This window comes from Balaenoptera acutorostrata, chromosome 3 (assembly GCF_949987535.1).
Source record: "Balaenoptera acutorostrata chromosome 3, mBalAcu1.1, whole genome shotgun sequence".
Classification (NCBI taxonomy): domain Eukaryota; kingdom Metazoa; phylum Chordata; class Mammalia; order Artiodactyla; family Balaenopteridae; genus Balaenoptera; species Balaenoptera acutorostrata.
In genome coordinates, this window is record NC_080066.1 from 61478668 (window position 1) to 61504564 (window position 25897).

Consider the following 25897-nt stretch of genomic DNA (forward strand, 5'->3'; position numbering starts at 1 on the left):
TATTTGAGGATGGAGCTATCATTACATTTGATTATTTGATCACTGGGACAGATCCATGTTTAATTTAGGGAAATCTCATTCAGTAAGAAACAGTTAAATTGAATTTGTTGGAATTACTTCTAATAGGTTATTACAATTTTATGACTACTTACACACTTTTGGATACTCCTTAGAAATGAAAATATTTTCTAGGTATTATGACACACCCACCCACCTACATATTTCCTGTCATCTTCTAAGACCCCACTATAACCCTGGAATTTTCATATCTCCTTCTCTTCTCAAAAGACTAATAAAAGATTAAACAACCAGTAAAATCCCTCTAATTGTGTGATCATTCAGTCTAAGTTGTTCCTTCATTCACTGCCCTGTCTTTCCTTTGTCTTGTGTTTTCCAACTTTGGAAAAGCTACAAATTCATTCAGTTTGTTGGCCCTTCCACATAAGTTGTGTATTGTGCCAAATCTCATTCATTCTCATGCAAATGGGCCTATAACACCGTGTCCGTACCAATATATTAAGTAAGTATTGCTTTGTTTCTTAAGCCACTATTCATTGTAACACACGTTTTAAAAACTCAAAATCTACAAATTCCCTCTTTTAATAGTTTCAAAGCTAACTCTGCTATCTGTAGTACATACTTCTAAAAGAATGCCGATAGAGCAGAATTCATTCATTCCATAAAAATTTATTGAGTTCCTCTTATTAGTAGGGGCACTGATGAAATACAGGTGAAAACACACAGTTCCGGACCTCAAGACTCTCAAATTCTTGTAGTAATATCAACAAATAGCTACAGTAGACTGTGCTAAATGCTGTAGCAGAGGAACATACAAAGCACAATAACGGAACAAAGAGACTTGAGAGACCAACAATTTTGCTTGGTAGGGAGTTAGAAAAGGCCTCCTTTAGGAAACACTCGTGCTGGGTCTGGAAGGTGGAGTGGAAATTTTCTAGGGAGAAAGAAAGAAAAATTTAAAAATTTGAGCCCTTCTATGAGCCGGACACCTTACATAGAGTATTTAATATACTACTCTCATAAGACTTATCAGACAGGCTTTTATTATTACATTTTTAATAGAATTTTAAAAAGATTAAGTCATTTGTTCAATGTTACAAAGTGGTGAGCTATGGAGACTGATTCAAGTTCTGTGTGTCTGATTCCAAAATTGTCTATGCTCTTTCCATACTGCTTCCCAGCAGGGCAGAAGGGTATATGATTAGCAGGTTTTTGTTTCGTTTTTAAATCTTATTTTATTTATTTTTTATTGTTATTATATTTTCTGGCTGCGTTGGGTCTTTGTTGCTGCACGTGGGCTTTCTCTAGTTGCAGCGAGTGAGGGCTACTCTTTGTTGCGGTGCACGGGCTTCTCATTGTGGTGGCTTCTCTTGTTGCGGAGCATGGGCTCTAGGTACGCAGACTTCAGTAGTTGTAGCACTCGGGCTCAGTAGTTGCGGCACCTGGGTTCTAGGGCACATGGGCTCAGTAGTTGTGGTGCACAGGCTTAGTTGCTCCATGGCATGTGGGATCTTCCTGGACCAGGGATTGAACCCATGTCCCCCGCATTGGCAGGCGGATTCTTAACCACTGCACCACCAGGGAAGTCCCCTGATTAGTAGTTCTAAATCCTGTATGACACCATCTACATAAAGTTCAAGAACAGGCAAAACTTAGCTATGATGAAAGATGTCAGAATAGTAACTATGTTTGGCAGAGGTGATATTTGGGGAGCAGGAGGGAGACTTTTGGGGTACTGGGCAGGCTTCACAGGTTTATATATGTATAAATTCGTTGAGCTGTACATGTAAGATTTGTGCACTTTATTGTATGTAAATTACACCTCAAAAATCTACATAAAAACATATTTGCTACGTGCTCTGGCTTTTATGGGTCAAGAAAGTTGATCTCTGGATTCTCATAATGCCTTTTTTATTGACAGGCTGCTTGTTGTAGATAATTATTTTTCCCTAAATAAAATGGATTAATTACACGTAATGACAGTGGATCAGTCTTGCCTCTCTTAAGCATAGGTCTTTACTATAATCTGCTTCCTAACAATCCTAACTGCCAAGATCATAAAATTGTGGATTTTAAGAGATGAAGAGCTGCTTAGAGGCTTCTAGAAGGGTTGCCACATGGATCTTTTAGAGACTTTGATGAAAGCAAAACTATAGACCTCCTCCCCAAAAATGTACTATGCACAAAATTTTGCATGGGATTTTGAGATTATCACACCACTTAGGACCCACCTAGCAGCCAAAGATCTCAAATTAAGATTCTCTGAACTAACCCAGTCATTTTCCTACAGGTGAAAAAAATAGGCCCAAGGAAGGAAAGGAGCCTGTTTAGGTGCTGAAGGAAGACAGAACCCAGACCTTCTGATGCTCAGACATTTATGCTGTTCACTCCAACAGCACCTCTTTAGATATCATTATATTTCCTTTGCCCCAAAGCCTCCATCTGGTGAGACCTTGAGTTCAGAAGAACTTCCATAATATCTTGTATCCTACCCTTTGTAATTGGAATCACATCAGGAGCTGGTCAAATTTTACCTTGTGCTTATTGGAGAACAATACGTGCAAAGCTGAGTTGGTGACATTAGTCCTTCTTTTTTCACAGACTGCCTCAAAGCCCAGAACTAAAGTTAAAATTAAAATGTGATAAAAGTGATAAAAGTTTTTCTTTTCTTTTTTGTTTTTTAATTGTTTGTTTTAGAGAAATCAACCCTGAAGTGTTGCCTATATTTACACTCTGAAACTTAAACTTTATCCTGTGCTGATCTTTGTAACACTGGAAAGATCCCACTGAACTTACTCTTTGTTCTCTAAACTTTTCAATGGTCTCTGATTTAAAAAATAAAATTCCAGCCTGACCCAGGAAATTTGTCCAATCTGTGCCCATTCAGTTTTTCAGTTTGGAGCAGAATTCTTCCACCCAATCCAAATAGAGACTGTGAGAAGTGAGAGGACCCAGAAAGCCTTTTCTTCTGTGTGAAAAGGCCTGATCTTAAGTGGACCAATCAATGAAAGAAAAGGGCTCAAGCTGCAGCCTACAAATTACTTTGAGTTTAGTGTGCTTGGGATGAGGTGCAGAAATCACATAGAACTGTAGGTAGACATGGAATAAAAACTATGTGCACATGCATTCTATCTGCAAAGGATTTCCTAGGTACTTACTAAACTATTCCTTCTGCGCAACCATCTTTTGCTTTTCTAGCAGCATGATGTAAGCTTACATTTCTTGAACACTTCACCACATGTGCCAGGTACTGTCCTAAACGCATATTATTTTAATTTAATCTTCATAATAACCCTTTAAGCTAGTCTTATTACTATGCTCATTTTATAAATGAGCAAACAGGTTTTCAAAGGCCAAGTAACTTGGCGAAGGTCACAGAACTTGTAAGTCGAGAAATTGAGCACCACATACAAACATTTGGCTTAAGTACTTGGGTTCGTTCGTCCTTCTCTGGTCAAATAAATAAGTAGTGATACATTAAAGACTGGGAAAGCCAAAGATTTTCCTAGGTACTGTATTATTGTCACCCAAATCTCCAGCCTTTCTTATTGATGGAAACCGGGTCGGACACACGGAGTGGACAGGGGGCTTCTGGTAGGAACGAGGCTGACGGAAAGAGACAGGGCGGGGGTGGGGTGGGGGCGTGTCTTTTGGAAGGCGTCGTGGCGCAAGGAAAGGCTCCCCCGGGGGTGTCCCCTCCCGGCCCCGACCGCCAGCCTCCTGTAGCCTCTGGGCCCGCAGCAGACCGCCACATCCCCGCGGCCCGGCCCCAACCCTGCGGTCCAATCATCGGCGCGGCCTGGCGCCCCGCCCCTCCGCCGGGGCTATATAGGCCTCGGCCTGGCATGCTGCATCACTGCCAATTGTCGCTCGGGCTTCAGCCAGTGATCACCCGAGGAACGGAGGCCACGGCCCTGTCAGCGTTCCGTTCGACCCTCCCCACGTACGCCGCGCCGCCCGCTGAGCGCCGCCGCCGGCCTGGGCCCCTCCCGCCTCCCTCCTCACCTCTCTGTGTGTCCGCGGCTGGCCGGCGCGATGCGGCTGGGCTCGAGGCCCGCCACGCTGGGGCTGCTCCTGCTGTGCGCCGCGGCAGCCGGCGCCGGGGAGGCCGAGGAGTTGCACTACCCACGGGGCGAGCACCGCGCCGACTACGACCGCGAGGCGCTACTGGGCGGCGAGGTGAGGCGGCCAGGCCGGGGGCTGGGAGGGCCGGGCCTCGCACCGCGGCTGCCGCGGGCTTTGTCCCGGGACAAAGGGGGCGGCCGGGCGAGGCCTGGCCTGGGCAGCCTGACAGTGGGGGCCGGGCGGGGCGCAGCTCACTCTCCCGTGGACCCCGAGGGCTGTAAGCCTGAGAAAATAGCGCGGCCCAGGAGCCGGATCCCTTCTACCCTCCCTACAAGGGGCAGGATCACTGAGGGTGTGTAGGGGGCAGGGGCCTTGGAGAGCAGGTGTGGGTCACCCCAGAAGCCCTCGGCAAGGGTAGCTCTATTTTTCTCCACCATTTTGCCCTCCTGATAGTAATGCTTGACCCCTCCCCCCGTATATCGCTTACCCCCCAAAGGAAGAAGTCGATGAATATGTTAAACTCACCCCCGAAGAGCAACACAAAAGACTGAAGTCAATCATAGAGAAAATTGACTTGGACTCAGATGGCTTTCTCACCGAAAGTAAGGACGTCCTACACAGCTAACAATGGAGACATCCCTTTGTAGGAGACAGAAATACAAACATTTAAGCAGGGTGTCTGTTGAGTGTAGATTGCTAGTGTTCCAACCAATTACAGGTACTGTGTGAGAGGGGAAAAAAGGACATGGTGAGTAGGTCTTATACCTGGAAATCTTTAGACATAGGATACCAACTAACACTCAGTGCTTTCTCCAGTAATATATAAACATCACTGACCCTACATGGTATGTGCAAGTCATACCTAGAGCAAACGCCCTGCTCCTCGCATGACTTTTTATCAATATCAACATGATTCACTTTAGAGAAACATGCTAAAAACCTTCTTAAGGCATTAAGTGGTTTATTGCTCTTTTGATATATGCTTCATTAGAATCTTAACAACTTGCTTCTTTTTATAAGCAAGTAGAAAAGGACCTGTTGCATGTGAATTATGTTTATCACTAATTATTATAACTGGTAGAGGCCTTAGAATCATTATGTCCACCTCTTTTTGTAAGGATGAAGAAACTGAAGCCCAGAGGCGTAAGTGCCTTGCTCCAATGAGTCGCAAAGCCAGGATTAGAACCCGTATCTCCTGGACTTAATTCAGTCTTTAATATACTTCACTTAAAAAACAAACAAAAAAACAAAGTGAGTGCTCTTAGGTAGATTCTAGAGCCAGAAATGAAATGCACAGATTCTTAAAAGAATATTCCAAATAAATTGCTGTGCATCTGCCTCAACTCATTGCTTAATTCATGTGATGCACCCGATCAACTTTCCAAGTTGATCCTCAATAAAAATTCAGGAGCTGTTTTCTTATAACTCTTATTTAAATGCTGCTCAGCATCTGAAGAATGAAGTTGCTGGAGAGAGAATTATAAGCTGATTGGTAAATTCAAGATGTGTTGTCAATGAAGTATTCACATTGGTGCCCTCAGGAATATTAAGGTTTTGTTCCTTGTACTTAAACAACAGAACCTTTAGACTAATTATCCAATAAGAATAGATACATCTTTGGTTACACTAGAGAGCACATAAAACAAGTTGATTTGGAAGACTTGGTGCTATTTATCTGTAAGGGCCTACATGTGTTCAAATATTTAATAGTAAGCTTTTTAAAAAGTTAAAATTAAAAGGAACTTAGTCCAAATCTTCATTTTACAGATGAGAAAACAAAACCTAGAGAGGGTAAACTTATTCCTTACGGCAGAGCTGAAGTATGAACCCCTGTTTCTGACCTCTGTTTCGTTCTGTATTCCGTTAAAACATGATGATCATTCTACTTGAGGACTCTTCAGGGAATTTTGCTTATTTGCACTTTAAGCGCCAGGACTGGACTCAGGTTCTTGAGAGACAGCTAAGTTCAGTTTGGGCTTTGAAGCCAAACATGGGTTTGAACCTAGACTCTGCTACTCATTAGCTGTGAGTCCTCAATCCCGAACCTCAATTTCCCGAACTGTAAAACAATTATTATAATTGCCTTGTTTTGAAGATTAGAGACAAAGTATATAGAGGACCTGATATATAATAATTGTTCAATACAAGGTTGCCATAATTATTCTGCCCTGATTTAGAGTTTCAGGAGGGACAAAGTGTCTTTACATTTCTATTCACCTGACGTCCCCCCAAACCAACAGAGGAGTACCACTCTTTAAACCAAGTGGTGTATTATCTTTAAACCAAATGGGTACTCTTGCTTCCTTGCAAATATTCATGTTTTTCTTCCCCCAGCCCCTTTTTTCTATAATGCAGTATAGTAAATATCTCTGATAGATTTTTAAAAGTTTATCTGAAAGTGGACATTTGCGATTTAGAAGCTTTTCCCCTATGTCTTCAGGTACCCAGTTAAGACAGATAGCTATTACAAGAAGGGCATAAATCATAATTGCTACCCATAACTTTGTTAAAATTTCCTCCAGATGCTTTATGACATAGTTAAAGGGAATGTACTGTAACAGTATTTCTCAAACTTCAGTCACTTGAGTACATTTTTCACAATTTAGGCCCTATTTACTTATCTATTATTCCCTTAATATAGTCTTGATTCAACTCAATGTAGAATGTATTTTAAAGGAAAACTTTATATTACTTTCATAAATGAAGAACACTGTTTTTTCCAATACATATTAAAATAAATGGGTAGTTATTCAAATATTTGTGCTTCCTGAGAGATCTGTGATAATTAGCAAAAGTTATCTGCAATTTTTTGGATAATATGTTTTAAAAGTCAAGTGCTATTTTGGCCAATTGGTAGTTTACTTAATAAATACTTGTTGAGCCAGGTGCTTCCTAGGCATTTGGAGTACCTCAATGAACAAAACATACCAAAACTCTCTGTACTCAAAGAGCTTACATTCTGTGTAGATCACATATTATAACATTCTTAAGACTCCAAACAGCTCTCCCCGCCTCCTACTCCTATTTCTATGAATACAACTGGCCAGTTCTCACTCACTATTTATATACACTAAAGTTTTCTTTGCTTTTAAAGAATGTTTAGAAATCCTCACTCCTTTTAAGTATCAGAATTACTATCACATTCATTGTGTTCTGGGAAATTCTCATAGGTGAACTCAGTTCATGGATTCAAATGTCTTTTAAACATTATGCTATGCAAGAAGCAAAACAACAGTTCATTGAATATGATAAAAACAGTGATGCTAGTGTGTCGTGGGATGAATACAATATTCAGATGTATGATCGCGTAATCGACTTTGATGAGAACACTGCTCTGGATGATGCAGAAGAGGAGTCTTTTCGGCTGGTGAGTATGTGTGCACAAGCTTTTGATCATATCAGTTCACTTTACCTTCCTGCATGAGTGAGCACAAGAGGCCTGAGGTCATAGATTGATTGCCTTGTTCTCTATCACCTGTTTCATTTCAGTGGTCATTTTGATGGTTTCCTTTCTAGCCAGATTTAGGACTCTTATTCTGGACTACTTCAGTTATCCTTGCATCTGTATTTCTCAGCTGCATCATTTGTCCTCATTTCCAGGGTTGCTTTTTTAGTGTATTTTGAATATGTATCTCAATATTTTATTTTTTTTGTTATTGAACAATTGGTTTTATTATCATATTTATTAAGAAGACTATAGAGGCCTATTCCCATTTTTAAGCACATAGTTTTATATAAAATAACTCTAAAATTTTTTAAAATTGTGGTAAGGTACATATAACATAAAATTTACATTTTAACTATTTTTAAGTGTGCAGTTCAATATTGTTTAGTACATTCACGTTGTTAGGCAACCAATCTGCAGAATTCTTGTCATCTTGCAGAACTGAAACCCTAAACACATTAAACAACTCCTCGTTTCCACTTGCCCCAGCCCCCTGGCAACGACCACTCGACTTTCTGTCTCTGAATTCAACTATTCAGGGTACCTCGTATAAGTGGAATCCTAACATTTTTTTGTGTGTGTGACTAGCTTATTTAACTTAACGTTCTCAAGGTTCGTCCATGTTGTAGAATGTGTCGGAATCTCCTTTTAAAGACAATAATATTCCATTATATGTATATATCACATTTTGTTTATCCATTCATCAATCAATGGACAGTTGAGTTGCTTCAGCTTTTTGGCTATTGTGAGTAATGTTGCTATGAACGTGGGTGTACAAATATGTCTTCGTGACCCTGCCTTTAATTCTTTTGGGTATATATCCAGAAGTGGAATTGCTAGATCATATGGTAATTCTATTTTTAATTTTCTGAGGAACTGCAATACTGTCTTCTATAGTGGCTGCACCATTTAAAATAACTTATTTTTGAAGATTCAGTATCACTATGAGTTCTGTTGTGTCTCATGGTTTAATTTGTTGAAATATATTTCTTAAGCAGAGTTGAGGAAGGCAATATTTAGGAATCAGTAGGAACTTTTAAAGACTTTTTACTTAGTAATTAGTAGGAACTTTTTAAGACAAATTACTATAAGCTTGAGAAATTACTATTTCAAATACTTTTGTATTTCAGAGGTAATTTTAAAGACTTTTTTTTAAATTTAATTTATTTATTTTTGGCTGCATTGGGTCTTTTGTCGCTGCACACGGGCTTTCTCTAGTTGCGGCTAGCAGGGGCCACCCTTTGTTGCGGTGCGCGGGCCTCTCACTAGGGTGGCTTCTCTTGTTGTGGAGCACGGGGTCCAGACATGCAGGCTTCAGTAGCTGTAGCATGCGGGCTCAGTAGTTGTGGCTCGCGGGCTCTATAGTGCAGGTTCAGTAGTTGTGGCGCATGGGCCCAGTCGCTCTGCGGCATGTGGGATCCTCCCAGACCGGAGCTCGAACCCGCGTCCCCCGCATCGGCAGGCGGACTCCCAACCACTGCGCCACCAGGGAAGCCCCAAGACTTTTTTTAAAAGAGTTTTTTGTACGTGGAAAAAATAAAACCAAACACCTTGTTGCAAGCGTTGTGTCCCAAAATATTAATCAAGGATGCTTGGAAAACATTTGAGGCTCCTCTATTGCTTAACTTACCTATCCCATTATTAGTATCTACCTTTTAGTTTTAACCATGGCCATATTTTATCAGTGTATATGCTATTTATTTTATTTCATATTGGCCACTTGAACTCTGTAGGCCATCACTAACTCAAAATTGGTTGTTTCTCTGCTAATGATTATGCATATGCTATGCATATACCACTGGTGTGGAGGTTAAGAGCTCCAGCTTTGGAGCCAGTCTGCTTGGCTTCACATTCAGGCGTACCACTTAACAGTGGTGCAGCTTTAGGTTAAGTCAGACCTCCTTATGCCTCAGTTTCCTCATATCTAAAAATGGGAATGATAATAGTATGGAGAAACAGTAATAAATATTGATAGTAGCAGTTGGACTGGTAAACTCTTCTATGTTGATTTGAACGAATACTGTTGAAGAAAGCATTTGTGATTCACATGTTTATCTTTAATATTTATATACAATCAGCTTTTGAAAGTTGTTTAAGCATTTGTTAACTATATCAACTTTAGATTAGTTAGGATTTAATATATAGGGGAAAAATGTCTTTGCTCCTTTTTTTCTCCTTATTTGGGTCTTCATCTTACAGCAGACTGAAAAGAGTGTAAATCAGTCTTTTCACTACTTAGTGCTAAAAAGAAAACAAATGATAATAATGAGATCTGGGATTTGTCTACTAGTTATTCTCCTTTACTATAGGAATTAACTCATCTTAAAAGCATCATTTGCATTCCAAGACTTTTCTAAAACCAAACCATGGTATGATATTATGACTTCCCTGCCAGAGAATAATACAGAAGTTAAATACAGTATTTTAAAATGTTACTAGAATTAGATTCTGTCCTTTTTTTTTTTTTCACTCAAAAGATTCAATTAGCATCCCATCAAAAATAAGAAACGTGTGTAGTTTTTTAAATCTGTATTCTTTTGTGGGTTGGGGGTGTGGGATGAAATAATACATGATGATGTTGAGAAGAAAATCTTCACTTTGAAAAGGTAACATGACTTGTTAATATAAAGTATTTATGAACAGTTTTTCTTTTAAAAGATGTCTGGTTCTAATGCTATGTTCCCCACCCAGGTACTCAGTACATGTTGATTATAAGACTCTACTTTTAAAGAATGAATTAGATGGACCTTAATAGCCTAAAGGAATTTATGGATCCCTAAAATGAACACTTCTCAATGGGAGTCCTAATGGTTATTCTTTGACAACACAGGAATATGTCTCTACATGAAGTTCTATTTATAATACTTTATTAGAATTTGATATATATAGATATAACCCACTAAAAGTGGATGTGGGGTGTAAAGATGAACCCAGGCACAGCTGCATTATTATTCAAAATAAAAAATCAAGGATGAAGAATGAATCGGTCTTAATTGAAGTAACAGACTAAACATTATACCATAAAATAATCATAAAAAGTAATTGGATATCTAAATAAAATAAAACGTTTCTATATGGAAGCCTAATAAAAAACAAAAATCAATTTGATACCTGAATTTTATCTTATTTTTGATGTTTTCATATAGAGAATAGAGATAGCCTGGAATAATGACCCTCTCAGGCTGTGAAATGTCTGAAAAAGCATTTCTTTATGATCTGATGAACAAGTATAGTCAGCACTTTTAAGCAGGATAATTAAAGTTTGAGGACCAACATGGCAGAAGCTCAATTGCTCTAACTTCTAAAGCCAGCCGCTGAATGTGCATGTATAAGCAATATTTATTTATGTAAGATATTATCTTGCATGTGGCTAATCAGAATAAGACCTAGACTTTTTTTCTGGTGTCACAAGTTATATATTTCCTCATGTAAAATTTTTAGTCTACCAAAAGATGGCAGTTTTGTTCTTCACAAGTTTCTGTTACAATATAAAATAAACGAGTATGGTAGTTTCTATCTTTTTACTACTGTGTATAGTACTTCCTACTCTCCACTAGAACACAAGGTTTTTATACAGAAGAAAAAAGTGTTGAGGTTTTATGAAACTGATAGTCTTTTGTTGTTCTCTTTTAGAAATTTGCCACTTTGAAAAAAGTCTTGCAATGTATTGGCTTCTTTAATATGAGTCTCTCTTAAATTGTGTTCCTCAAATGAGTAAAACTTTTAAAAAGCACGTTATTTCATTTTATTTTTAAAACTGAGAAATGTAAACCAGAAAACTACCTTTTTTTTTTTTTTAAAGAAATCTTAGCTGTTGAAAGAGATCCTTTCTTTCCATAGGCAAATTTGGCCAAATTCTGCTCCCTCTGCTGAAACATGGACCTTTTTGCTCTGAATTGAAGGGTTCTTTCATAAGGAAATCTAAGCACTTAGTATTTTGAATAGTGATTTATTCAAAAAGAACTTGATTGACTCAACAAAGTACCTCGAGTTCTTATTTTTCTACTTTTCCCCATGTTAAACCTGAACATAACATGTAAATTATTTGGTCTAATTATTTAAAATTATGAAACATTAAGTTAAAACAGCTATTTGGAAACAGTTTTTTCCCCCTGTCATGATTGGGTGGATATAACTGGCTAGTGGAATCTGGATGTTTAAAAGACAAATTCTTTGGGGAAAGAAATGAGCCTCTCCACTGTAAATCAATCAACGTAAAAGAACTAGTGTTTCAGTAAATGACTGCTACCTAACCTCTAGTATTCCAAAAAACCGAAAAGAGTATTTCTTTTCAACAGTGAATCATATAAATTGAAAGCTTCTAAAATATTTGAAATTGTACTTTTTCAAAAATGTGCAGTTTAATACACATAAGTTTATAGAAAGTTATTCCCAGAAATTCTCAAAATAGAATTTATGCAGGATTAGCAGTATGCCACTATTGGCTTCCAAGGCTCTTAATCACAGAATTATCTTTGAGAAATTCATTAAAAGCAGCCTTGTCCCTAATAGCTGCTACTTCTTGGTTTCCTATCAGAGTGTACTTGGGGGAAAAAAAGGAAGATGGGTGTGAGAAAGTAGAAAAGGGTACGATTATTTAACCTCGACCTCAAGATAGGCCCTTTTCAGCTTTTGATGTGTTTTATCTGGACATACAGAATTAGCACTGTAAAGAACCTACAAAGAGTAGACTTCCAAATATTATGTACATTTGTCAAAAGTATTCTCATAAAAGGACTATTTTTTGAAACCTGTTAACATGTTTTTGAAAAGTCATTTTGAAGACCAGAAACAGAAATAGACATACCAAGAATTAATACATAGTCTAAATTTATTGCTTTGGGGACATTAAAAAAATTATTGAGATTGTTAAAGAAGATAGTGTGTAGTACTGTAGAAAGAACAGGGAGGATCCAAGTTCAACATATTTTAGCTGTTTTTCTGACATCCCTTTCAATAAATCATTTTAATCTCAGTTTTTCTATCAATCATAGTAATATGTAACATTTATTTAATACCTAATACTTAAGGTTTCTAATTGCTTGATAGGAATTCTCATCCCAATTGCTTAACAGAGATTTTTTTCTTATTTATTATAAATTCAATTTATTTAAACGAAAAAAAAAAAAACCGGTTCACCCATTTCTGCCACCTCGCCACCCCTGGCAACCACCAGTCTGTTCTCTGTATCTTGAGCTTGGTTTTGGGGGAATTTTTTGTTTGTTTGTTTTTAGATTCCACATAGATCATACAGTATTTGTCTTTCTCTGACTTATTTCACTTAGCATAATGCCCTCAAGGTACATCCATATTGTCTCAAATGGCAAGATTTTATTCTTTTTTATGGCTGAATAATAAGTCCCCTACGTTCAAATGAGTTCCGTTCAGAGAGCACGTTCGTAAGTCCGATTTGTTCGTTAAGTCCAACAAAGTTAGCCTGGGTACCCACCTAACACAATCGGCTATATAGTACTGTACTGTAATAGGTTTATAATACTTTTCACACAAATAATACATAAACACAAACAATAAAGAGAACATTTTTAATCTTATAGTACAGTGCCTTGAAAAGTACAGTAGTACAGTACAACAGCTGGCATACAGGGGCTGGCATCAAGTGAACAGGCAAGAAGTGTTACTTGAGGAGGGAGAGGAGGTGGGAGATGGTAGAGCTGAAGGATCATCAGCAATAGGAGATGGAGGGCAAGCTGCAATGTCACTCACGCCTGACACTGATGGCACAGGTTCTGGTTCCTTGCTGGATTCAATTCTATCTACCGTCTTGAAAAAATGATCCAGTGATATCTGGGTAGTAGCTCTTTCTTTCTTGTCATAGATGACACGGTAGCACTGGATTGCATTCTGAATGGCTACTGCAACCTTCGTGTACCATTCTACGTTTGGGTCCTGTGCCTCGAAAAGTAACAGTGCCTCCTCAAGTAAAGAAAATCCCCTTGCCATTTCCTGTGTCGTGAATCTCTTCAGTTCTTTAGTTACTTCTTCTTCCTTTTGTCTCTCTTCATCCTTTCTCTGGGCCTCCAATTCCATCTTTTCACCTTGTTCCACTCTCAATTATTTTCACTTTTGTTTCTGTTGTTATCGCTTGGTGCTTCTTAGCAGTACCAGCTACATTACCACTGCTTTTACACTTGCTTCCAGACATCCTGGGCTTGAAATAAAGATACTGTACCACTGTACTCTATACGGTACTGTACAGTAAAGTACACAAAAGCACGACCACTTGTAGAGAATGCACGCACGTGACAATGTATACCCGTCACGTAAACTAACTTGCGTAATTGGACATATGAATGCACGTTTGCATCTTTGAAAATTCGCAGCTTGAAGGTTCGTATATGGGGGACTTACTGTATATAATTTCTTTATCCATTTATCCATCAGTGGATATAGTTTGTTTCTATATGTTGGCTATTGTAAATAATGCTGCAGTGAACATAGAGGCTCATATATCTTTTTGAGTTAGTCTTTTCATTTTCTTTGGATAAATACCCAGAAGTGGAATTCCTGGATCAGATGGTAGTTCTATTTTTAATTTTTTGAGGAATCTCCATACTGTTTTCCGTAGTAGCTGCATCAATTTACATTCCCACCAACAGTGCACAAGAGTTCTCTTTTCTCCATATCCTTACCAACACCTGTTATTTCTTGTCTTTTTTGTAACAGCCAGGTGTCAGGTGATATATCATTGTGGTTTTGATTTGCATTTCCCTGATGATTTATGATGTTGAGCATCTTTTCATTTACCTGTTGGCCATCTGTATGTATTTGGAAAATGTCTATTCAGATCTGCCCATTTTTTTAGTTGGACTGTTTGGTTTTTGTTCTATTGAGTTGTACAAGTTCTTTATATATTTTGGATATTAGCCCCTTATCATATATATGATTTGCAAATATTTTCTCCCATTCAGTAGCTTTCATTTTATTGATGGTTTCTTTTGCTGTGCAGAGCCTTTTAGTTTGATATAGTCCCACTTGTTTATTTTTGCTTTTGTTGCTTTTGGTGTCAGATTATCCCAATTGTATAGGTGAGGAGACTGGAGAGGTTAAGCAATTTGCCCTAAGTAATAAGCTAGTGAGTGGCATTGCTGGAATTCAGATCTGAGTTTCTCTGACTCTAGAGCCTGTGTCTCTGTACTGCTTCTAATAAATGTTTGTTATTTGCCCAACTTACCTTCAAAGGGATGATGTGAAGATAAAATATGATAATGGGTGTAAATGTACTTTAGATTTCACATAGTTGTATTTTTCAAAGTATTTTTAATGATGTTATGGTATGGATGAGACCTTTAAACATGTTCAATATTTAATTTTCAAAGCTTCATTTAAAGGACAAGAAGAGATTTGAAAAAGCTAACCAGGATTCAGGTCCTGGTTTGAATCTTGAAGAATTTATTGCTTTTGAGCATCCTGAAGAAGTTGATTACATGGCGGTAAGGAAGAATCATTTCAAGATGACTATTGAATGACCAAAACTTTAAAACTTGCTTTTACAAAGTAATTAAAATGAATTGTATGGCAAACAGAATTTTGGGAGACAGGAAGATCTAAAGTTTTCCCTGCTTAAGATAAGGAGTGGGAAGAAGGAGGTTTTCTGGTGGGGTGGGGTGGGGTGTGCTTATTGGGAGGAAGAAGGTAAGGAATGAGTGTTCTTTAATCTCTGTAACATATATGAGCATCAGTCTTTCCCTGTCTAGTTTCTGTTTCGTAACCACATTATCTTCAGTGCCTTCCTTGTCCTTTTGTAGTTTCCCGACTTTCCTCTGGTTTTTCAGTATTAGTAACACTAGAACTCCCTATTTAGTTTACAGCATCACTTGTGAAAACTTTTGGTCTGGGAGAATGTATCACATTTGGATCCCTTTTCATAGGGTGTGTGGGGGTAGGGTGGGGGGTACAGTTAATGACTAATGATGTTTTTGCAACTTCAGGCATAATGAGTCCTCTCATCCCTTTAGTGCTTAAAAGAAGTACCAGCTCTTCAAAATTTTGTTGGACTCTAGGTTTAATTTAACACTGATTAAGTCCCTCCTATGACTTGATAAGCTTCTTGAGAGCAGAAACTATCATATTGGAGGGTAAAGATTAATATAAGACATGGCTTTTAAAAAATAGGCCAAACATTTATATTGAGGTCTGTTGCCTGGCATCAGCCTCCAGCCATGTGGCTTAGTTCCCCGGACATTTCAGGGAGGGAAGATGTAGCTTTTTGTTTAATGGGTCATGGTCAGATGCTGCTACCTTGATAGCAAGGCTGCAGATACGTTTTTCTCTATAGCTCAGTGGCAAGACACCACCATTAGTACCACTTCTCTTGCCACTGTGAGGCATCTGATTTCTCACTTGGCACAAAATACATGACCTAGTTTAAGAACATTGGCACAATTTGTTTAATTAGGGCCAATTAGGGCCAATTAGGGCCAAAAATTGAGCCCTAGCATGGTAGGCAGAGGATGTTGGATCTTGATTACCTCGGAATAAGGAACAGTTGAAGACTGAGGAGGGAAATGACCAGTGAAAGCAATGAAATAATTTAGGCATTATATGTTATGGCCCTGGAATACAAGGTGGCAGTGGAATGAATTAGACTTGACCAACATTTTGAAGAAAGCGTAGACAGGAATGTTGACTGACTAAACACGGGAAGGGAGGGGGGCAAGAGTCAGAGATGACTGTGAGGTTTGGGGCTTGCCTAACAATGAAAGCCCATTGCAGAATGGGGTGTGTCAGTACGGGGAAGTATGTTCTTTGTGCTGAGTTGGCCTTGATGGCAGCATATAAGGTGTGTGACCATAAAGTGGTGTCTCATTCAGAGCAGCTTCATTAATTCCTATTTATCTTCATTGTTTTTGTGTATCCCTTTTTCCCTTTAAGGGTATATTTGATATAGGAAAAGGCAGGAGTACAAGATCAACTAAGTGATTCTACTTTGGATTAGAATTTGGAATTTAAAGATATTTTCATTCATGTAGTTCCAAAAATTATTTTAACCAAGGCAACATTATTGAAATAAATCTATTGTTTCCCAAGAGGATTACCTGAATGGAGGAATAATCATTTTGATCAGTGATTCTTTTACTGGGTCATAGACTCCTTTAAAAAATGTGATGCAAACTATGTACTGTGTCCCAGAAAAGTCCTATGTATGTCCATGCTCATACACGTGAAGTATTGGATTATAATTTCAAGAGATTCTCAGATCCTCTCTCTAAAACCAATCTTTGGATATCCAGGTTAAGAGCCCCTGGTTTCTATACATAAAATCTGTAATATTTGATTTTAAAAAACGCCAACAACTTGTATTTAAGTGTTATTTCATACAGATGTAGATAAAGCCCCTGGGTTTGACTAGAATGGTAGACTTTTGAGAATATATTTCATTATAGTTGTGATGCTAGAATCCAGATTGAAAGGTATTTGGGTGGCAGCAGATAATGAGGAAACGAGAATAGTAGGTATAACCTATTAGAGGAAAAGAAAAACCAGGATGGTGGCTAAAGAGTGCAGCAAAGTCATTGGGGACTTGAATGTTTTTAAAGGCATAGAAGAAGGAGCTGGTGGAGAAGAGATTGGAGCCTTGGGAGAGGCTGGAGTTAAGAGTTAAAGAAAGCACTCAGGAAATGGGGTAGTATGGGATCTAGGAAGACAGTTGAGGGCTTCACCCTAGAGAAGAGGGGGAGAGAGCTTTAACTGCTGAGATCAGAGGCATATATAGAGGTAATTAAAGGTGAGGATGCGATGCTGGGAAACAAGGAAGCATTTCAGAAGACCTGTACCATGTTTAGAAAAACAGGAGGGTCTTTGTCAAGAGTGTATTGGAGAGAGTTAGGGTGAGGCCCAAGGAAAATGGAGGTTTCAAAAAACAGTTGTAGAGTGTATGTTAGGGAAATTGAGGCAGAGATAGACTTCCAAGCTGCAGTGAGAGCCCACCAAAATGGCAAGAAATTAATTTACAAGGACTAGTTTCTATTTTTGTATCTTTCTCTGATTCTGGAATAAAGGAGAAAGTGAAGTGAGTCTGATGTACTAGATAGGGATTGGCATAATAAGAAGAGGGTACAAGGGGATATAGGAATGTAATAAGAGAAGGACTGAAGCAGCTGGCCATTAAACAGGTCATCCTGGGCCAAGTATAACGAGAAAGGGTGTGATCTTTGGATCAGAGGGGAGTGGTTGGTAAGAAGCCTTGGTAAGTGTGAGGAACAGATTTGGGGGCAGTCTGGTGTGGATAGGGTAGATTGGTAGAAGAGGAAGCAGGGAGGTTGAGGTTTTATAGGGGACTGCCCCATTTCAGGTCTGGGGATAGAACAGCAGCTCTATTCAAAGACATCTAAGACAAGGGTTCTTTTGGGGTTGTTAATAGATTTGAGAGAAAGTGGAATTAAAGAACACAAAGTAGTAAGATATGTCATTCTTCAGAAGGAGGGTAATGTGCAGAAAATAGGAGTGTGAGTTTAGTGCCGAGGTTGTTCAGGAGGGTGAAGTGGAGTGCTCAATAATAGAAACTTAAGGATGTTGAATTTTAAGCTACTTAATATTTGGGGTTTTATTCCTGCTTCTAAATTACAATGTTTAGAAAGATTGTCTTGCAAGTATGGACAACCAAAATAATTATTCCTAAATAAGTTCTGTAGTAGCATTGATTCAGATGGTGGTGGGATTGAAACTTTTGTGACTAATTTTTTTGTGTGTGTGTGTGAACGGACATGCAATAGGAATTTGTCATTCAAGAGGCTTTAGAAGAACATGACAAAAATGGTGATGGATTTGTTAGTTTGGAAGAATTTCTCGGTGACTACAGGCGGGACCCAAGTAAGTAGCTTGGGGATGTGTGGAAGCGGGGGTGGGAAAAGAAGAAAGAAATTGAAAGACAGTCTTGCTCATTGAGAGTTCTGTTTGACAGAGGAAAATGGAAGAAGAACTGGGCTTGATTCCTCCTTGTTCTGCCAAGTTCAATAAAATACAAGGGAAACAAAGGGACTTAAAGCTTATCTGAGAATGCTGTTTTTACTCACTTTTAGTTCCACGTCTAGATCCAAGCATTTTTCTTCCTTTTCAAACAAATAAAATGTAATCATCAATCCAAATGGGTGAGGAAGTAAAGGTTGATATTTTTAAACAGACTTCTGTACCCTTGCATGTAGATCTTGAAAGAGAAGAAAATATAGAATCCTATAAATACTGGAGTAAGACTGGAAGGTGGCTTACTGAGTGTTTGAAATTTGAGGAGTTTTTAAATGCAGCTTTTTCTGAAAGCAGCTGTCTTTTCAGAATTGTTGCTTAAAAGCATCACTTATTGAGAATGTCACTTTAAAATTACACATGGCATTGCTTTGTAAGAGCACACAGGAAGCTTTAGTCACATGATGTACGTAAAAACATTACCTAGCTCAAACTTGGGAAAACTGTATCCGAACAAGTAGCAGCAGTTAACAAATTACTAGTTTGTGATAATAAGCAACAATTTTTAAACTCTGAGTATCACTTTTGAAAATTACTATAGAGTTGATACTTATTTCAGGACATTTCAGTTAAGTACCTCTGTTTCTTTGGGCCTCCTTTATTTGGTAAGCTTTAAATTCATTTCCTTTATTCTAAGGGTATACCAAACTTCTTATTGGATACATGTGATATTCTTGCGTATGCATGTTTATGTTCTTGGGGTTTTTTTTTTTTATATATTAAGCAGCAAATGAAGATCCAGAGTGGATACTTGTTGAGAAAGATAGATTCCTGAATGATTATGACAAAGATGCTGATGGCAGGCTTGATCCCCAAGAGCTGTTGTCTTGGGTAGTACCCAATAATCAGGGCATTGCACAAGAAGAGGTAAGTGTTACAGAATTACTCTCTCATCCCCAAATTGGTGCTACTGATAGTAAAGGAAATTCAAAATCTTAAGCCAAAGAAAGAAGTAGTGGAGTTATTTATTTAGGAATAATGCATTGCTATTTCTTGATTTAAATCTATGATCTGTTTTAGATTGTTTTAGATTTTCAAGGAGACAAAGAAGTTAAGATTGTATCATGTATTAATCTGATAGCACAATAGAATAATAAAAATTTGTATTTACCTACAGGGGCTCAAAATGAGTTATATTAATTTTGGTTTACTTTGAGATATCCTGAATTGGATTTGAGTTGGGAGGAGGCAGAACCCAGCAGAAATTAAGGAAGGAGGTAATGAGAGACGCCGTAGACAGACCTGGTCACAATGGTTAATATTTTTAGATACTTAGACAATAATGAGTACTTGGCATACCTGAATGGTTTTGACAAATCAAATCACATTAAAATGTGAACATCTTGCTGAAAATGCTTATTACACTTGACAACTTTTTGTTTTGTTTTATTTTAAAGGCTCTTCATCTAATTGATGAAATGGATTTGAATAGTGACAGAAAGCTCTCTGAAGCAGAGATTCTGGAGAACCAGGACTTGTTTCTTACCAGCGAAGCCACAGATTATGGCAGACAGCTTCATGATGAATATTTCTATCACGATGAGCTTTAATCCCTGGGTATATCTGAGTAGAGTACTGGCTCCTTTTATAGTTTGTTACCAGCTTTACTTTTGTGATAAAATGTTGATGTTATATTTTACATTCTTACGTCTTACCACAGTCAAGATTAATGTACATTAAAATTTTGGCCTTTTAGAAGAAACGTAAAACAAAAACCTGATATTTATTTCAAAACGTATTGAAGAAATGAAACAATATTGTGCCGTATGACAACATAGTCTTTCCTAAATATTCCATCTGTTTAGTACTGTATTATGGAATATTTGAGTTCTGTTTCCATACTTGAAAAAATGGAGGATTCTAGAGTTGGCTGAACAATATTATTTAAGTAGTATATGACTGAGCTATCAATTTTTGTTTTAAGTAGATTTAATTTGGGAACTGACAGAAGGACATTGTGTTTAGTTTTAGCATTTTTGCTTTAAAACCTTTAAAGGAACCTTAGAAAGACTTATGCCTCACATGTTAATGTTGAGAAGTTCTGCTTAATTTTAAAATGGTTTCTATAAAAGGTTTTATTGTATGAAATAGAACTTTATATTTTTGCATCTGTATAGATAGTAATTATATTTAATGTGTAACTATAGCATTATGGTGTGTGGAATTTGACGTTGTCCAGAACTCTTTTCTTTTATTGACTGATTAAAAATGAAATGTCCTATCTTTTTATATGTTTGTTTGTTTTTCTTTAATCTTTCAGGTAACCCTTGAATTTAGCAAAAGTTTTGTTGTATTATACATTACTTCACCTCATCCATTCCTGTATTTTATTTGGAGAATGAATGTTCTCAAAACTCTGTTAAATTATATTTTTGCTGCATATTCTTATTTTGCCTTTTTTTTTTTTTTTCTAGATAAAAGAATCATATTATAATTGAATGTGCACCTGACACATTTCATTTGCTATTGTGGCAAATGTGGTCTTGCTATTTGGGGCTGGAAATAATCATAAGAACTACACAGGTTGAAATCACCAGTAGAGCTGGTTAGTTATCAGCAGTAGAGCTCAAGATCAGTCATATTGAAATTAAAATCATACTTGATAAGCATTTGTCCACACCTAAATGGTCAGTTTTAACCTTATTCAGGAAGTCAACTTATTACCTTTGTGGGGAGTAAGAAAAGTGAGAAGGTGAGAAATTCATGTTTTCATAGCTTTGACTCACAGATAGTTTTGCTTTCTGTTTTCTTAAATTACTTTTATTTGTGGGTGAAGAGGTCAGCTATGCATTCTATTAATCTTTTTCCAATCTAAAGTTGTCTCCTTTATAGCACACACAGCACTGGGGGGCTCAGCCAGTCTTTATGAGTTATTAGAGAAAATCTGAAGCCCTTTTCTAATAGAATTAACTGCATCAGCTTACCTCTCTACTGCTCCCACCTCTGCTGATGTGAGTCACGAATGCAAATTGTAACCTCTCACACTTTAATGATAGCTTGCTTACCCTGGTATCTAAAGTACATGGTTTTCATTTTAATTTACACAATACTTGTCTGGCCTTTTAAGAATTAAAGATATACTATTATCACTCATCTGCCACTTGTCAGCCTTATTGAAGTTGGGATATTTGGAATAACCAGTTTGATTAGCATGCTAACCATTTGTTCTTCTCACTAGATTCTCCAAAATCTATACCAGAATTGTTAGATCATTGGATATGGCTTTCATTTTTAATCTTAATGAGTTAAGAGTTAGCATTCTACATTCAGTCTTGATTTCGTGCAGATATAAGAATTTTGGTGACATTATTAGCAGTCACCAATATCTGTACTCCTTTAGTTCCTGGCATAAAGAAAATTACACTTTCCAGCCCCCATGTGGGTGAGCAAGGGCTAGTTCTGACCAGTTAAATGTGAGTAGAAGTAGTATGTGTCACTCCCAGACCAGGCCAGTGACAAACCTTTGCCATGGCGTTGTAGAGGATGCCTCACTTGAAATGGTGAAACCACAAGATCAAAGTAGTCTTGATTTCTGAGTGACCACATGGAGGTCAGTTGGACCGTCAGTGGACTTTGCATGATCAAAAAATAGACTTTTATTATGTTAAGCTACTAAGATTTTGGTGTGTTTTTTGGTTTTTTGTTTTTTAAACTACAGCGGAGCCCAGCCTATCCTTACTGAGTGGAGATTTAGTATTAAACAATTGGCTTTTATAAGCATATGGAGAAGAATCATCATCTACTTGAACGGAGTTTCGATATCTTCTGCTAATTCAAAATAGAGAAGTTTATTTTTAAGGCTTTTATTTGGATTTAAATTTTAAATAAGCCTCTTTAAAAATAAATCTTTATTTTAATAGAATTAGGATAATTTGAATTTATTCTTATGGAATGAGAGTAAATATAGAATGAGTCTTTTTGAATAAGCTGATTCTGGCTGAAGGACTTAATTACTTCCATTGTTTGACTTCAGGTACTACTTCAAAATGGAAAAGTTGGCAGTATTTGCACAAATCAGTTCATATGTGGTTTTGATTGTGCAAATATACAGGACAGAAAATGACTTTCTAGTTTGTGGTATGAACTTAAAGGAAGCCAGGACATTCATAGTAAAAGCCATGATGTCATGTTTGCCTTACTTATTAGTTCTTTCCTTTGCAGTTTTGTTTTTTTAAAAACAGACCTTATTTTTCGAGCAGTCTTAGATTCACAGCAAAATTGAGCAAAAAGGTAGTTATTTCCCATAAGCTCTGCTCTTCGCATATGCACAGCCCCCTCCACTATCAAAATCCTGCACCAGAGTGGTATATTTGTTACAATTGATCAGCCTACATTGACACATTATTATCGCCCAAAGGCCACAGTTTACATTAGGATTCACTCTTGGCCTTGTACATTCTGTGGGTTTGAACAAATGTATAATGACAAATCCACCTTTATACAGAGTAGTTTCACTGCCCTAAAATCCACTGTGCTCTGCCTTTATTCATTCCTCCTCCACCAAACCCCTGGCAAACACTAAACTTACTGTCTGCTTAGTTTTGCCTTTTCCAGAACATCGTATAGTTGGAATTATACAATATATAGCCTTTTAAGGTTACTTTGCAGTTTTGAATGTATACCATTGTTGCTCTAGGTTTTTGTGTTACCATATTTCCTTTTAAGTGAGAAATTTCTACTTAAACTTCATAAGATCTTTTCAACTTTGGAAAATGATTTGGGAAAGCCAGTAAGAGTTGAATTTTTGAAACAAGTGTAACAACTAGTGTGCTTCATTTCAACATTGAGTTTTTGTCAAATAAATATTTGGCCAGATTTCCTGGCTGCTATGAAATTTTTTACAACTGATATCAGTGAGTAGCTCAACTACTTAAGAGCCACCAGAACAGCTACTAAAATGTCTCAATTTCATTTGGAAAAAAAGACAATTCAAGTACAGAGGAAAACAAGTATGGTGAAATACCTAGAGTTCGCCATATCTTTATTTCAAATTAACTAAAAATAGTTCATGAACTGTCGAAAGTAAACCACTTGAATTTATAAAACTTTAAAAATGGTTAAAGAGATTTTTTAAAAATCACATAAGCCTTTAGTCTTGGTTTTATGTACCCTAAACAAAAAAAATCATCCTAGTTCTGTTTTCTGTTCTACAAAGACATTTTTCTTTTCTTCTGAGGCCAGGATCCAATGAACGGAAAGCATCGCTCTTTTGCTGTGTAGTACCATTAGCAGTGACTGGTAACACAGGTAAAGAGACCATCTCACTACAAGGATACACTAAAAGCATGAACAAAGGTGTTTTTTTGTGCCAGCTGCTGGCCTGCCTGAATTGATGCTTTGTTGTTCCGTCTAACAACAAATAACCTCATACAAGTGATTGATTTTGTAAGAGTACTCTGTAATAAAAAACTTGATTATATTTAATTGTGGACTTGCCTTCGTGGTGGTAAGGAAAGGGAAGCTGGGCTAAGCTGAGGCGGATCTGTGACTAAGCTGTTTACAGGTATTTCACCTCACCGGCATACAGCAATTAGTCTTCCATCTGTGCTCCTTCAGCCCTTCCACTTTTTAAACCCCAGCACCACAGCAAAGCTCCTAACTCCCAAACAACCCACCAAAGCAAAACAGCAAATACTGCAAGCTTAGAGAAGGAAAGAGATGAGGGTGATTTGTATTAATGCCCCTTTCCTGCTCAATTTAAAGACATGATAAACATTTATTTATAAAATTTCCTGTATGACAAAGAGAAAAAGTATAACAGTTTATCTGGAAATCAATGTGTTTTCCTCCCTTAAAGTTAAAAGAATGGAATGTAAGTTTCTTGAGGAATGCAGCTGTATCTTTATCATTGTGTTTCCAGCGCCCAGTATGTGATTAGTACATAGTAGATGTTTACTGAATGAAGTTACTAGTGGCACAAGATGAGAGAAAGCTGACATAATATCAGTTTGTTTCAATGACTGCAATTTTTTAAATGTCTCAGCCTGTTCTTGCCTTGTAGTCTCTCTTTAAAAAAAAATTCTTTGGATGTTTAAATATATTTGTTTAAGTATCTTTGAGATGATTCTGTTAGTTCTAGGTGTAGTCCCATTTGTCAGTCCACTGACTCTCCCTCATTATGGTTTGCAAGTTTTGACTGAATTCACATTTAGTGAGAGCTGTTTGCATAGAGTCTTGTGTGTCCAAGGTTGTAGAAATGTCCTTTGTTAGGTCCTGTGGGTTTTATCAGTTCTAGACAGGTTTCTGTGTTAAATTTCTTAGCCTGAAGTTTCTGTACCTCACAGTAGTGTGAATTTGGACTCCCCGTATATCTGCATGGGCACAGTTTTGGTGTCTAATTTCTCATCGGTGACCTTATCTACCCACGATTGGCAGATACTGTACTTCCCCGTTCCGTTTTAGACCAGTGAGTGGGTTTTTCTAGTCTTCGTCTCAGAGAGAGCCTCCTTCATGGTCCCGGCCAGCTCCCCACTGTAGAAGCATCATCTCCTTTCCTTTTCTTTGGCATTAAGACCTCAGCCACAGTGGTTAAGGCCCATATTCAGGTGCCGTATCTGATTCCCCTGTGAACCACTGTGCCCTTGTTCATTCCTTCTTTGTTTTTATTCCTTCTTTGTTCTAGTACCTGGAGATTTCTCTTTCATGCTCTTATACCCTGATCTATATTCTTAAATGTTTTGGATTGTATTTTGTCTAGCATTTAAGTTTGTTTGGAGCAGGATTTCAATCGCCATGATGACTAAGTCTTTACTGTTAATTTATACTGAAAGAGAGCTGGATTTTTAATGTGACTATAAGCTAGTAGCATAAAATAATGCAAAGTATATAATGCAATCTTAAATACTTTAAAAATAAATGCAATGTGCAGATTGTGAGAAAAGCCCTACTGCTAGTTAGATCTCATTTGTGTTTTGTTTCTTAGACTTAGCCATGTGGTCAGAGCAAACCAGAGGCCAGTTGAGTCAACTAAATGACTAAACTGGAATTCTTAAAATTCCTTGAAAGAAGAATGAGGGGGACATGTCTAAACGATGCTGGACTCAGCTTGTAGGGATTGCACTGGCCAAATATGGTATAATTTAAGCATCAAAATAAACCATGATAATAGATCATAACATTTGAATAAAATAAAAATCTATGAGTCCATGGCGAAATAAAGTAATGAATTAAAAAATAAATGGGGGAGAAGGGAACGCTCTTCCATACAGTAGAATGCCAACTTATAAATGTAGAACAATGCTGGAGTTAGAAAATCATCAAGGGATGCCAAAACTAGTAGGTGAAAGTTTGATGAGGAACATTATATTTACAGTTTCAGAGTATCTTCACACAAATTACTTTTTCATTATAAAGAGAAAGATAGTAACTTTATAGCTGAGAAACCTGGTG

The 25897-nt window shown here is 37.5% G+C and overlaps 1 protein-coding gene across 2 annotated transcripts; it reads left to right on the top strand.

Moving 5' to 3' along the window:
• The first annotated feature begins 3864 nt into the window (after positions 1–3864).
• On the top strand, positions 3865–20737 carry RCN2 (reticulocalbin 2). Of its 2 annotated transcripts, none has more exons than XM_057543895.1 (7): positions 3865–4197; positions 4580–4685; positions 7254–7450; positions 14866–14979; positions 18262–18358; positions 19236–19375; positions 19906–20737. In XM_057543895.1, the coding sequence occupies exons 1-7, from the start codon at positions 4054–4056 to the stop codon at positions 20056–20058; spliced, it is 951 nt and encodes a 316-aa protein (XP_057399878.1). In that variant the 5' UTR covers positions 3865–4053; the 3' UTR covers positions 20059–20737. The 2 variants fall into 2 exon arrangements, with proteins under 2 accessions (XP_057399878.1, XP_057399877.1); XM_057543894.1 differs by having other exon boundaries at positions 3866–4197; positions 19233–19375.
• Positions 20738–25897: the final 5160 nt, after the last annotated feature.

Excerpts from the sequence above, each read along its gene's own strand:
- RCN2 (XM_057543894.1), top strand. The coding sequence starts at position 4,054 with ATGCGGCTGGGCTCGAGGCCCGCCACGCTGGGGCTGCTCCTGCTGTGC. Across the intron at positions 4,198-4,579 it reads AGGCGCTACTGGGCGGCGAG|GAAGAAGTCGATGAATATGT; the intron begins GTGAGGCGGCCA and ends TACCCCCCAAAG. Across the intron at positions 7,451-14,865 it reads AAGAGGAGTCTTTTCGGCTG|CTTCATTTAAAGGACAAGAA; the intron begins GTGAGTATGTGT and ends TAATTTTCAAAG.